The sequence below is a fragment of the Cataglyphis hispanica genome, chromosome 20, assembly GCF_021464435.1.
Source record: "Cataglyphis hispanica isolate Lineage 1 chromosome 20, ULB_Chis1_1.0, whole genome shotgun sequence".
Classification (NCBI taxonomy): Eukaryota; Metazoa; Arthropoda; class Insecta; order Hymenoptera; family Formicidae; genus Cataglyphis; species Cataglyphis hispanica.
Window position 1 is genome coordinate 1828791 of NC_065973.1, and position 15672 is coordinate 1844462.

The following is a 15672-nucleotide window of genomic DNA, read 5'->3' on the forward strand; positions in this document are numbered from 1 at the left end:
TTTTTATTTCAATATAATATATATATATATATATATATATATATATATATATATGTATATGTCATTTTTTTTAATATATCCATATTTTTTAATTATATATTCATACATATTGGTCATACTTAGACATTTACATAGTACAAAGTATAAAATGTTTAGCCAGGAAGTTTGACATTTATGGAAAATTAGAATTTTTCCTATTCTTAAAGGAAAATGCTCATCTTCATGTGGTAGCAAAGAGATATAAAAGATTCTTTACAAACTGGAAAATCTCTGATCCAGCAAATTTGGATTGACCATAGACTCTGTCAACAAATGTAATTGGAACTTCTCCTATTGTATAATTGAATTGCCTAGCCTTAATTATCATTTCCATTTGGAATGCATAACCTTTAGACATACAAGATTGTATCAACTTTTCCAATACATCTTTTTTATAAAGCCTAAAATTAAAAAATCAAAGATGAATACATTAGACATTTCATAAAAGTAGAAGTCTATGAAAAATTTACTACCTGAAACTACCAGTCAAATCACTTGCTCCAGGTCTCAGCAAAATCTGTGTTAGAAAATTTGCACTTCTACTGACTAACTTTCTTTTAAAATCCCATCCATAAACACCACCACCTTGTATATATCTTGTACCACTAACTATATCTAAATTGAGATATCGTTGCAGCTCAACCATTTTTGGAATAAATTTTGGCTGGAAAGTAAAGATTTTCTTATGAAATATGCTAATTATTACTAAATCGCTCTATTCATCTATCAACATAAAACATACATGATGAGACAAATCAGAATCCATGATAACAATAAAGTTTCCTGTTGCATATTTAATTCCATGCATGTAAGCAGTCCCCAATCCCAACTTCTTCTCTCTGGGCTTTAAAACTATTTTATCCTCGCCATAAACCTGTTGCAATTGCTTAGCCATATCCAGAGTACCATCTGGTGAACCATCATCTATTACAATAATTTCGTAGGCAAGCTCGCTGTAATATTTTAGATTTTCGCTTAACAATTATTTTCAATTTTCTGTTTAAATTAATTTGTGTCTTTATCTATTTATTTTTTTCTATTAATCATATATTTCTAATTAATTTCAGGTTATGCAGTTATCTCTCTACCTCTCTTCCATATATTTCACAATAAGCCATATTATTATCGGTAAATTCTCCACTTCATTATAAGTAGGAAGTAAAATGGAATATTTGTCATTTTTGCATAATTCTTTTATGTTTTTCTTCACTTGATCCTTATTAACCATTTTGGCAGCTAATTTCAAGAGATATTGCAACAACAGAAGTGACACTTTGACAGTTGGTCAAACTGATGACTGTGAGAGTGCATTCAGAAATTTTACCCGTGGAATAAAGTATCATTCAATTGACCAATCAAAACAAAGAAATCTTTGCTTCTGATTGGTCAATTAAAGACTACTCTACACTACGGTATATGTCTGAACACACTCTGGGAGAAAGTAGGCGCGCATGTTGATCGCAGCGACATCTCATTCATTTTAAATCTTGTGATTTTCAACGGAACACTGAATTACATCTCTCCTTGCAAGGTATATCATTTTTTTTATATATATTTCTTTAGAAAACTTAATTGTCTAATACTATAGTGTTAAAGTTATAAACAAAGATATATGTTATTCAATTTGAAGCATTTAAATAGGTTTAATTAATAAATGGTGTTGAAAAATGTATACTAATAATATGAGCGCAAATAGTGAAGTTGGCACGATATAATTCTGTTTCTGGATACAAAGTACATAAAATTATTTTAACACTCTAAAATGTGTTGTTTTATAAATAAATCATAAATATATATAAAAAAGAAAAAACATTTTTTTTCTAAAGTAAAATACAGTATATTTACGCTGCCAATTTTTTTTTGTAACAGCATAACATTTAAAAAGTTTTAGACTTTATCGGTTAAAATAACAGGAAAAACAAATTAAAAACGCATGTAATTAAGTAAAAATACATTAAAATAATTGAACAAATTTTTAGAAAAATATATAATAAGGCGCGTTATACAAATTAATAAAATTATTTATATGAGAAAAAACATTTTTTAATAAAATATCTATTTTTTATATATTACACAATATTATATTTTAATATATTTATCTTTATTTTTGTGCTTTTTATATAACTTATTAATTTTGTTATTACATATTTATCTCCTTCAGTTTTAAAATATTATCTCATAAAATTATCGGCGTAATGAGTTTACAAGCATTCCGCAAATATCCGCGAAGATGCGTTTATGCATACACGTTCGCACATACACACACGCATTCGCACATATAAATATACATATTTCATATATATTTGGTCCATTGGTCGTTTCCGTTGCGAGCGACAAAGGTCGACCAACTGATAGTAGCGGTTGAATAATTTTTGACACCCAGGACAAAATGATTAGTGGATGTAAGCTTTTATATCTGCGATAAATAAGTTTTAAGAATCTAAATCTGTAATTATTATATATATGCAATAAATATATATCCATAATTGTTTAAAAAAACACGCATTAATTTTTTTACACTTTTTTATAACAGAGAAAAAAATAAAAATATAAAAGACATATATATTTCATTTCTATAAAATTATTTATGTAATTTTATAACTCACGTCCACTATATTTATATTTTGAATTTCAGGTATGGATTTTAATGATATAAACAAATTACTATTGTAGATTATTGTTTAAGATTTTTATACTTTTGTGAAACAGAAAAAACATGAAATTATATTTTAATATCGAAAATTTCATGCTATCCTTTTTTTCCATAGCGAAGGGTGAAATCTCCTGGACGGCCCTGTCGATCCATCCCCCATTCCATGGAACAGCGTGAGTGTTCACGCCGACGATCCCCACCATCACCTCCACCGCCGTCGACCTCGAGATAGCCGAGGAGCAGCCGCTGCTTCGAAGCAAACGACGCCGCACTCTACGGTCGGTCGTTGACGGATCCGGAGTGTTTATTTCTCCGCTCCGATCAGTGTGTAATCAGCGTGTGCATCTGTGCTCCTGCGAATTTATACGATAGTGTCGGTACGTAAGATTAGCGTCGTGCAAATTTTTCGCGATATTTTTCCCCGCCGATTTTCGAAGCGAATCAAAGCGCGCGGTAGAAAACGAGCGTCGGCCGATTTTACGAAATCGCTCGTAGGTGTGTGTCTGTGTGTGACTGTGTGCGTATGTGGTGGAATATATCAGCAGTGATCATGCTCTGTGTGTATGTGTGTATGCGCCGATCTGTGGACTACTTAAAATGCTTTTTGTTCGGCCTTTGCTGTTGGAAGCTGGGAATTCGGCAAGACGCGATCGCCGATGGTTAAATCTCGATGGAGCTTTCAAGATGATTGATTAAGAATATATAAATCTATCTTATTAAAGATATAATAATTTTTGTGTCAATCAATTAAGAATAATCTTTATGTTACGCGAAAAACGAATTTGCAATTAAGATCTAGGACAATGATTTTGTACGCGTTCGTTATTCTCTCAAACTTGAAAGACATAGCTGGGAGTCTGCGTGGATTATTTTTTGTCCGCTTCTCTTCTCATATGGTCGTAAGATTTCGCTTTTTTGTCACAATGTCGCAAGATTGTTAGCGATCTCTCATCGTTCTTGACTTTTTCGCGCAGAGATCAGCGATTCTATCGCAAACTATCATCTCCGCGACGAGCAAACTGCGATCATTGTAATTTCTGAATTTTCAGTATCTATTTCCATGACTGCTTTCCCGATTTTATGACTTGCTACATGTATATCAAATTACAAGATGTAACGACAATGACGTATGTAGACAATGACATATGTAGCTGGCGTCATGTTTCGATTCCGCGATTTAATCAAATTGCGCGATACATGTACGGTTGACATATCAGCTTGAACAATAATTTTGGGTTTTGTTGTGAATTCTTTATGGGACGCGTGAGAAAGTGATGCGGATTTAATAAAGGTCCACGTACGCAGCACCGTGGCTGCCTGGCTAACTCCGAGTTCCGGATGGCAGGCAGCATGGCGCACACCGTCGCGAGGGGTAGATTGAACCGCTCCGCACCCTGCGATCAATAAACTCGCCGAGAGGGAGCAGCCCCGTGACGAGCCGTTCAACTCCGCCACATTTTGTCTCCCTTCTCCCTTCTATGTCTTTTCATCCCCTCTCGCGATCGTTTTCTCTCCACCTTCCTCCCCCTGCCCGCTTGTTCGCTGTTCTTCAGCCGTAACCCTTGCTATCAGCGATTCAGCACGTGCACTTCTACTCTGTTTCGCAACGAGATTGCGCTCTTGCGTTCTGCTGCAGATTATCGCGGACCAACGAACGTCAAAGAGACTTCTGGTTTTTTAGAGCTTTTCTCGCGATTTTGACCTGTTCTTGCGGAGCGTCGATATTGCGGAAAGAGCAAAAGCTGTAGGAAATATTTTGCGGTTTTTCATGTTAAACATTATTTTATTTTAATTTCAAATTATAAAGAACAATTAGAGCAAAGGATTTAATATTGTTAATGATCGGTCTAAAATTAATTATTTTTTTATAGAATAAAAGAGTCCTTAAATAATAATTTAATTCCAAGATATTAATCCAGTCATTCATTCAAATCATATTTATGATTTCTACAAGCAAAGAACGACCGATTACATGACACTTTGGAAGTCATAAAGATTAGCTTACGTGCGTTCTTAATGCATGCTAAAACGCCACACGCGTTGAAAGCAATCGTGCCTTTAATGGTTACCAAGCAATCAACACGACACTAAACAAAATTTTTTAAATTTTATTTGCCAAATTTAAGCATTCAGATTAATAACTAAATATATTTTAGAAAACTTTTTTATAATAGCTATTGAAATATACCATCGAGACGAACCATCGGTGATTGTTTTACAGTCGATGAACGTGTTGTTCAATCAGTGTATTTTATGTGAAATTAGGTGAAAATCAAAGAGGAAGAGAAAAAGTGCGCTCAGAAGGAACGAGATAAGGATGTGGCGAGAACATCCAGGCGGGGGGTATAAGATACCCGTCAACGTCATGCTCCTGTTAGTTGCTGTCCTGGTATCGACAACGGGTGAGTCAACTTTAAACTAAAAGATCTCATTCACACTGCGTTTCTTGGCGTGACGCGGCGATAATTACCGAGAAACATTGATGGATGCCGGTCATGCGATTTACATCAAAGATTAGAAAAAGATGTTTATTCGAGAAAGACAAGCCATGACTTTTATGTATTAAATGCATAGTAAGATGCATTAATAGAACAAATTTCTAAAGCAATAATGATATAATATTAATATGATTTTTTTATGTGATGAAAATATGTGATGAAGAAAAATTATAAGAATTAGATTTAGAAATAAATTAAAAGATTATGAGAATAATTAACATTTTTGTTTAAAAAAATATAATTTTTGCTAACTAAGAGCTTCTTAAAAGTTTTGTACAAATTATACGTTGAATCTTGTGTATCGCAGCAATTTTTCCTATGTTTAAGTATTCATAATTCCTTATGCGTAAGTTATCTACTTGACATACATTTGAATATATTACTGTAATATCTTTTAAAATATATCTCAGTATATCACATTACTTGTCAGTTGATGCGGCAGATCATTCTCGATAGTACATGCGTGCTTTCAATATATATAATATTAGATATTAAATATCTCCAGATTTTTCTAATTATTATTAGAAAAATTATTAAAAGAAATGAATTTATTTTTATTAAAATACAAGAAATTTTTGTTATTTATTATGAAGGCAAACAATAAAAGAGTGAAATTTTAAACATATAATTATAAAATAAAATAAGATTATTGCAATTGTTAAATAATTAATTTACGATTTTTGTTCTTATTCTTTGTGATTTACTCTAACGGTCCACGCTGCTGCTTTTTTTAGCGTGATCTCATCCGCGTATTTTGAACCTAACAGGCGGTTAGTTGGGACCGTGAAAGGTCCTGAGTATAGGTAGGAACGAATCACGAGACGCAGCTGCCGGCGGAAAGACTAAGATGAAGGGGATGAGGAGATCGAGGGAAAGGAACAGCTGCTGTTCTCAGAATGCAGGCTCACATCATGCTTCGGAAAGAATTGCATTCGGTCGCGAATACTCGCCACCAGGTGAATCAGCCTGTTATATGAAACCTCCATATTTCAACAAGAGAATTTTACTTATTATGAAGTATAGGGGCACCAATTTTGAAAATTCACGAACTTTCTAATCGATCTTTGAAAAAAAGATAGAAACTGAAAGTGATTTAATTAATCTCATCAAACAAAGTTGAACATTAAATTGAACATTTGCTTTAGGTTTTGTTCCAATTGAATGATACTGATTATAAGTATAAGTCACAATAAAAAATTTTAATCACATTTTACTATAACATAATTTTATTGAATTTTAATAATCTTTATATTGGATACTGAAAATTGATTGCATTTACTTTGAACTAGAAAAAACCACACGCTTAAAGAAACATTCGTTATTTTGGTATCCAACAGGAAGTCTTAGAAATAGATGCAGTCATAGAAGCCATATAAGATCCGAAGAGTCCGAGAGTTTTATTAAGCATTTCTTTAGACTTTCTCTACTGAAGCGAAGGTCATATCCACCCTCGCAGTCATCAATATGTGTAGAGTATTAATATAATTTTAATAATTCTATAGTAATTTTGGAAACAATAACTTTTTTGAAATTTCGTAATTTTTAATTTAAAGTTTTATTAATTTCAGTAACTGTTTTGTTTATTTTAGAATTTTTTCAGAAATAACCAGAAAAGAAAGAATTAAAAGAATTAATTAAATTTTTTATTTTTTTAAAGACAATTAAACGTTGTAACAAGTTTTTATTATGAATAATAATTTATGACACATGACAGTTCCAGCAAAATGAAAATATATACGAATTTATATTAAATGCCTCTTCTGACTCTTTCAAGATTGAAAATTTGACATTAGACTAACAAAAGATCGAAGCACAAGTTCCATCAAAAGATCGCTTAATCGACAACTTATGATTTCGAGATATTTCTCATTATTATGTACGTCACACCATTTTACGTTCCAACACGTACAGACGCGAAACTAATATGAGCACACATGTGAGCCGCACGTGCAACGATCACGCGTGCGCGAGTATGTGTGCTGGAAATATATTCGATGCAGCGTGTCCGGACGTTTCAAAGAGCTATATCTATATATAGATTACAGAGCGGTTGTCGACCGAGAAGAATCTTGTCTTTCATCGGGGATGCATAAGAGTTCAATTTCGAAAAAAAATTTTACAATGTACTTTTGCGACCGATATCCGCTCATACAAATGTACTATCTATCATGTATAGCCACATTAGCCACAACAATACTCTGACACATGAGCCGTTATTATGCCGTGCACGTGTTGTAGAAAGCATAAATAATGTAACTCTTGGACATAAACATGCAATCATCATTGAAACGTCTTGTGTGTGTATGCGTCCAGTTAATCATTATAATATCTAAATATTAATTTAATCTTTTTGGCGCTTTCGCTGTCTAATGCTATTGTAATGTTTAAACATCGTCAGCTTAACAAGATATTCAAGACAGAGAAAGAGAAAAAAAAATATTTAGTAATAGCTTTAAAAAAAAAATAAAATGTAAGCTATAGTTATTTATATACTCTCTTTCATCAAAAATAGTAAAAATTATGTGATACTTTGTTTCATGCGCTCTATTTAATCAATCTGTTACGATTTAGTGTAATTCTACTTAAAGAAAGTTACAATCGGCATGCAAATTTAGAAGGAGCGAGGATAAGCGACAAAACTGTGAGATAATGTTTGAATGACAGAGATAGCGCAGATCTACAAAAATTCTGAACACCTGTTCTTTATACCTGTGTGTATGTATCCTGTCGTTCACTCCAACGGTGCGCGCTTCGCCCAACCGGTTCTTCGTGACTTGATTTTATACTGCACCAGGTTTATTTGCTCTCACTTTACTGCAGCCGTCGTCGTAGGTGAATCAGTAGGTGGTTATATGCGAAGAAAGTAGCACAGTAAATCCTTATACAAATTTTGGACATTTTATGTAAAGCAACAAATGACTTGTATTATTAAATATTTGCTACAACTTATAAAGATGTTAATTATTTTTACATATAAATAAATAAAGATTGCATGAGAATTTTTTCTCCGAGATAAAATATAAATTAAAAATTATTGAAATTATTGAAATTATGATTAATAATATAACTAATAATAATTATATAAATAAAAAGTATATCATTATTTTTATATTGAATTACATAAATAAAATTACATAAATAAAATTGCATAATTAAATAAATTATATATTATATATTAAAAAAATTATTTACTATGCTTTATAATATTCTTTAGAAGACAATATTCTCTTGCTTTTTATTATTATAAATATGTATGTGTTTAATATGTAATATTTATGCATTTTGCAATAAGTTTACAGTGATACATAAACTTCTATTGATGGAAACATTCCTGCTATCGATGATATTTGTAAAAGCAAAAGGCGTAACTCTCTGCGACGGAAAAGGAATCACGCATTGTCGTCTCCCTTATGCTCTCGTGACGTTGATCGCATATTATTCAATAACAGATCCGACAACCTGTTGTTTGCTGCAATTGGCAACGCGCCAATTGAATGTGGGTGTCGCATATCCTGGTTAAAACGAATGATAAGCGAAACTCGAAGACACGAGACATAAGGTCTCGTCGTGATGTTCGTGATGTTTTAAATTAATTAGCTTTTTGCGCGCACGTGCTAATATTCCCACAAGCTATTAAGCGTTTCTTATATTTTGTTTTATTTACAAAACATTTTCTTTTTGTAATTAAAACACTTCTATAGCTTTTGATCTAAAATTGATCATTACATCTAGAAAATTACTTAAAGTCATGGCATGTCATTTATCATTTAAAAAATTCAAGACAACTTTTATTTATCTTGAAAATATTATAATTACAAAAATCGTTTTAAATTTGATTGATTAAAATATTTATAATGTTTCCAAATTATATGTAATCTTCGAAATAAAGGGTTTTGTAGCAAGAATAGCTTAAAAACAAACATTCGTAAAATAAATGGAAATATTTGCATTTTATTTGCAGTTGTTTCGGCTGAAGATGTATCCATGGGACCGGTATTTGTCAAGGAACCTCCAAACCGAGTTGATTTCTCAAATGGAACTGGAGCCGTTGTCGAATGCCAGGCAAGAGGAAATCCTCAACCGGATATCATCTGGGTTCGCTCTGACGGAACTGCTGTAGGAGACGTTCCTGGGCTGAGACAGGTATTATGCCAAGCTTTGACTTATTTTCTTTATTTAAAAAACAATAGTATAATAAAAATTAAATTTTATTTACGATTAATTTTATCAAACTTTTTTAAAAATATGTGGCGTTTGTTAACTTATTAATGTTGCAATAGATATTCTTAGTAGAAAAACAGGTTTTTATTCATTTAAAGTAATTTTTTTTTTATATGGGAGGACAAATTATTTTTTTAAATAGCTGCAGTCATTCTAATATCAAACACCTTTCTGTATCATGCGAATGAAAATATTAAACATTTATGCCTTTCTATATTCATTTACACGATCATGAAAAACGCGTCAATTATTTCTGAGTTTGCTGTTACATGATTATGCAAGTTTAGACTACATATGATTATTGATTCCTCGCAGGTTTTGCCAAACGGAAATTTGGTATTTCCCCCTTTCCGCGCTGAGGATTATCGTCAGGAAGTTCATGCTCAGGTCTACAGCTGTTTAGCACGTTCCCCTGCAGGTTCGGTACACAGTCGTGATGTCAACGTGAGAGCTGGTGAGTGTCATTTTTATATTTATTCATTAAGTATTGTTTAGCCATCTACAGTTTTTTATAGAAGATGCCCCAAAAAAGTATAGCAATTTTAATTTTAGTTCTAATAAATAATCTGACAAATTTTTGGTACATATTAATTTCGGAGAAAAAAATGAATTTTTAAAATATTTAATATTAAAATAAATGTGTATGTGCAGAGATAATAAAATTTGCAATTAAAATTGTGAAAAAGATAGAAGCAATTTTTGAATTTATTAAATTAAATGCAATTTGGTACAAATGATTTATTAAAATCAAGGTCAATGATATTGTGTGTGGAAACATTTCATGTAATGAAATTAATTGTTTTTCCAGCGACTTAATTAGTCTATTCAAATTCTTTTGGAAACAAGAAATGGAATTGCTCAAAGCAAATGCTTATTAAATTTTCAAGTTTAGTTTAAATTCAAGTTTAATATTATATAATAATTTTAAATGTTAAAAAATTTTTTAAAAAATTTTTTATTAATTTTATTTCTGAAAATTATTATATGTAATATTATATACATACATGTATTTAAAGTTAAAATAATATTGTAGAAATATAAGATGGCTAAACATAGGAAAATTTAAAAGATATTATTTTCAGCAATGGCTAATCGTGGCACGTTTTATCGTACATTGTTCCACGTTTATGGAACATAATTCGACATAGTTCTTTGGAAGAACTTTAATTCGGTAAAAAACATTGGTATTAATTCGATAATTTGACTAATAAATATTCGGTCAAGAGACTACAATGTATTGCTCTTTTAAATATCTTGCAATCTCTGCCGCCGCCGTTTATGCAAATATATATTAAATTCGTTCTCCAGTCTCAATCTGCTCGCAAGTAATCAGGAAATTACTTTTTACGATCGATGTAATCACATTTCTACATGATGTCATTCCATTTCTTGCAAAGTTGAAAATACTTCTGAATCACATGTAGTGATGTCATTAGACTTGACGTCATGTTGTTTTATCGATCAGCGCAGATTCACAGCATCCTTATTTTTCATTATTTAAAAATAAAAAAATTATGTATACAAAAATAATATATAATATTATTATAATAAATATTCTTTGCAACATATTTTATTTAAATTTTATCTTTTTTGTGACAAAAGTATGTAACAATTATTTAGTAACATTATATTTCAGCAATTAATTATATTGTCATTATAAATATAATAACAAAATTTATTAATAATGTTCCTATATTAATTAGATTCAATTTTGAAACAAGTATTTATTTAAAGAAATGTTTGTTTCAAAAAATATATTTAAAATATTATTGTATAGACTTTTATTGAGGCTGGAGTGAATTCACGTATTTGACAACATACCGTGAACGCTATTTTTTGTGTACAAAATTATAGTGGTGGCGCAGTATTACGACACCGATGTCAATAAGGAATACGCGATTCGTGGGAACAGTGCCATTTTGAAATGTGTCGTTCCCTCTTTCGTCGCCGATTTCGTCAAAGTCCTATCTTGGCATACAGATCAGGGAGAGGAATTCGTACCTGGCGATGACTTTGGTATTATTAGAAGCATTCGATCAGTAAACTAAAATCGATCTCCTTATATTTTTTGCGAGCAGAAAATTTTGTTGTTGCATCTTTAAAGGTACATAGAATGATTTATGTTTCGATTACTATATAAATTTGAACAGGCATTATGATTTATTATGATTATATAATCGTCTAAAACAGAAAATTTTATACTTAATATAAATCTTGCACGTGCAAAATATTAAAGCGCATTTTTGAAAAAATATAATAAAATTATATTGGAATATTGTTAAAAAGATATCGACATTATTTCAATTGATTTATGTCTCTCACAGAGACAATTAAGAAATAATGTCGTTATCACATGCTCGTATGTTCGAGACCACAAATGCATCGTGTCGTTTGGTTGAATAACTGACACCATCCGTGCAACTCGGGCGCTTCTCGTATATTGATCTCAATTGCCATCGTGGCGAAATGCAAACCCATTTGGAGCGCGAAAGTATATGGGTCGCTCACTTTCCACTTCCACGGCCAATATACGTACGCCTGCATCGTCATTCGTCTCGTTAACGTTATTCCCTACTCGATATATCTAGCTAGCGCGTTAACCGAAACAATCCAATATTTGATCGATGTGTCCGCTATCTCTTTTGTTTTTCTATTAAACCACACGGTTATACGATATTTGTTTCTGGCGCGTTATCTGTCTATTTTTAAAGTGTCAGTTTGTTTAAACAATATTTACTTTAGTCTAGTTTCTTTTCTTTATTTGAGAAATTCATCTATGTTAGATACTTTCGCACAATGCTAATTAATTTTAATAATAAAAATAATAATAATAATAATGAATAATTTATATATATATAATAAGTATTTTATAAATTAATTTTTGCCTACATATCATATACAGTTACGCAGATTTGTTGTTATATTAATTAATCAGTCAATCTTATAAAATTATAAAATATTTAAGTATGTCAATTAAGACAATTGTAATACAAACAATTCAATTAAAAATTTTTTTGAAACATATTGACTTATCAATATGAGTATATATGGGTATACATACGCATGTATCGGGGTTGGACAATCGATCGTATACTCTCATGACGCCTGTTTGTCGGCAACTGCGACATGAGATGCGACAACGCGAACTATTCTGCTCGCAAAGCAATGGCAAAATGTATTGTCCAAAGCTGTCGTCAACGTCGTTTCATTCGGTTTAAATAAAAAAATTAATTTTTTTGCGCGCCCGCGTGTTTAAAAACACTATTTGTCAATATATATTTTCGCATTGTAAAATTGCATTTTAATCGAGCAGTTTCAAGCAGCGTTGTCATAAAGTACAATTCATTGAAAATATTTTGATAAATGTATTTCCAATCATTGGAAACTAAAATGCCACAAGAGTGGACGCCTATCGCTCAATAGCAGAAACGAGGACACGCAGATTATTTCGCCCGTTTATTACAGTGGTGCATCAGTATTATCAGTCCGAAGTCAACAATGAATACGTAATACGCGGCAACGCGGCTATTCTTAAGTGCAGTATACCGAGCTTCGTCGCGGAGTTTGTTCAAGTCGTTGGTTGGCAGGACGACCAGGGAAACTCTTTCGATCCGGATCAGGACAACGGTACAATTCGAGATTTCTAAAAATATTTGAAAAAGTCGGAATGCGCGTGGGCAGCGAATGATAAATTAGTCAACGTCGTCGATATCGTTTCCTACATAACAGATTTCTCTTTATCGCAAATCTTGCGAATATTTCATTTAAACTGAAATTTAAATGAGAAATTTAAATTTAGGAACAACCTGAAATGTATTAAACTTATTATTACTGTCTTTATATATATATTTAAATGAAAAGCTTTAACCGTATTAGTTTAATGTTTTATTTAAGAAAGCTATGTAACTGTTGTAACTTCTCTAGGTACTCTGAAATATCTACTTATTACTTAAGAACCAGTTTGCGTAATTACATAGCATAGAGCATCAAATGGTACAATGTTAGTTGTTAGGCTGCAATAGATTGCAATCTCTTTAATCGCCTAATTTCCTCCAGAGAAATTCATTTCATTTTTTTACGAAATGATTAAATCAACGCGCATAACAAGATATTGCCTTACGAGTGTACAATGACTTGCGCGTCATAATGATTCAGGAATGTGTGTTGTGGCGTCCTGAGTCGAGAAAATTGATTCTCCTCGATTAAGCACGCAACAACACGCAACACGATGCGATGTTAGGAAGCGTGCGATGTGCGATATAGTTACACAATGCGCCATTATAATATTATCTTTGCCATTATCTTTCGCAGTCGTGACTCAATATTACGAAGCGGAAGTTGTATCGGAGTACGTAATACGTGGAAATGCGGCTATTTTGAAATGCACCATACCGAGCTTTGTCGCCGAATTCGTGTCGGTCGAATCGTGGGTGGGAAGCGATGGCTCAACCTTCAAATCATCTACTGATTATGGTACATGCTCTCGTCCATTCAGAATACTTACTCTCCTATCCTTCCAGAGAAGAATTCTTTCTTAAAAGGGATAATATGCCGGAAAGATTTTATACTCTTTTTTTATTTTTTCTATTTTCATTCAGACATTATGAGAAAGTTAATTATTTATATTAATTTAATGGCATAAACGATGATATTGTTCATGATATTTTGTTTCTTTGAAAATATGTATGTATAAATATATAGTATATGTCACACATATAAAAGATTACATATACATATATATACTCTCTGCAAATTAAATTATTGGGATGCATTTTAATTAATTTATGAGGTGCAGGCGCAGGTTGCAATTTGTATGACAACAATTATGTATATGATGACGGCAATAAATGTACATAATAAGTACACAGAGTGAGGAAATTCTCTTTCCGGTCATATCACCCTCTGTATCCATGCTACTCAGACACCTCGTCCCCTTGTCCAACTTTGTCAAAGTTCAAAGTGGCACGTGGTAACGATTCGTTTCCGCTGGCCGCGCGGTCTGATAATCTGACAGCGGCTTTGAACGGCGGCGGCAGTACATACATACATGAAGGTTAATGAACCATCCGGTGGTTCTCACGCCGCGAATTATGACAGGCCAAAGAAAATAAGCCGACACCGCGCATCCATGACGCGAGCGCCGTGAATTTCGGGAAGTTTGATCGAGAAGCTGCCCTGGGGAAAGTTTTAGAGTTGCAGATCTCATCGTGATGTAATATTATAGTTTAGTAAGCACAAAATAAAAATTACGAAAGAATGAAAAGAATTCTTGGAATTGTTCAATTGTGATTGTATTATCGCGATGACGTTTTATTCCATACAAACATATTCATGAAGTACGGAAGTATAAAAGATTGCAAACAGTTTTTTCTGCAAATTTAAAAAAAAATATTGTTTGCTTTCAATTTATTAATACACTGATATCTTTAAACAGTTTGAATTTTTTCTGTTCATCGATGAGAGTGACGAATTAAAAATCTAATTATATTTTTTTGTGATCCTTTGCACAAACTTCTCTTTTCTATCTACAAATAATATGACAAACTAAGAATAATAAACATACATATATTTTGTACACTTACATAGTGCTAACTATATTTAAACGACCTCTTTGCGATATTTGTTATTGGTTTCATTAAATACTCGTTTTAATTTGCACTCTCTACATAGTCGTCACTCAGCCTTATAATCCGGAGATATTGACTGAATACGTTATAAGAGGAAACAGCGCGATCTTAAAGTGCAGCATTCCCAGTTACATCGCAGAATTCGTTACTGTCGAGGCGTGGATTCGCGAAGATGGAGAGGTTTATCTTCCGGAGGATCCTGCAGTCGTACAGGGTACTGCAGATCCATCCTCAATTATTTTAGGCATCCCATTTAAAATTTGTATATGAATTAGGTTGACGTACATTAATTTTTTACAATAAATGTCTTTTATAATTTAATTCTAATAGAAAAAGATATTGAAAGTAAAAGTGTGCCGCAGTAGTTTAATTTAATCTTTTAAAGAATTTAAAAAATTAAGAAAAAAAATAATCTTAAAATTTAGAAAATTAGATTTAGATTAATTTTTTTCAGGTTTTTAAGAAAGTGAAAAGCGTTGAATTATTTTTTTATCGCCTAATCATATGCAAATTTATTGCGAAAGACATTAGTCGCTTATTTATGTCCATGAGATATCTTTAACCAAAATAACATACTCACTTTTTCTCTTACAATCCTATTGCAATATTTATATTCTAGTCCGTCGTTCCGTCA

The 15672-nt window shown here is 32.0% G+C and overlaps 2 protein-coding genes across 46 annotated transcripts in view; one reads left to right on the forward strand and one right to left on the reverse strand.

Moving 5' to 3' along the window:
* Positions 1–44: 44 nt before the first annotated feature.
* Positions 45–1312, reverse strand: LOC126856960 (dolichol-phosphate mannosyltransferase subunit 1). Its single transcript, XM_050606005.1, has 4 exons — positions 1128–1312; positions 782–992; positions 513–703; positions 45–440 (listed from the first exon to the last, which is right to left on the reverse strand). Exons 1-4 carry the CDS (start codon positions 1265–1267, stop codon positions 221–223), a joined length of 762 nt encoding a protein of 253 aa, XP_050461962.1. The 5' UTR covers positions 1268–1312; the 3' UTR covers positions 45–220.
* Positions 1313–2931: 1619 nt separating this feature from the next.
* The window catches only part of LOC126856881 (cell adhesion molecule Dscam2), a 67452-nt gene continuing 54711 nt past the window's right edge, over positions 2932–15672 (forward strand). For 13 of the 45 annotated variants that reach the window (XM_050605831.1, XM_050605816.1, XM_050605833.1 and 10 more), the window contains exons 1-5: positions 2932–3069; positions 4958–5094; positions 9152–9333; positions 9727–9865; positions 11266–11427. In XM_050605831.1, coding sequence (XP_050461788.1) covers positions 5010–5094; positions 9152–9333; positions 9727–9865; positions 11266–11427 — 568 coding nt within the window. In that variant the 5' untranslated portion in view covers positions 2932–3069; positions 4958–5009. Of the gene's footprint in view, positions 3070–4957; positions 5095–9151; positions 9334–9726; positions 9866–11265; positions 11428–12876; positions 13039–13722; positions 13885–15081; positions 15253–15672 lie in introns of those variants that run through there. The other 32 variants (XM_050605801.1, XM_050605807.1, XM_050605803.1 and 29 more) reach the window with 9 other exon arrangements.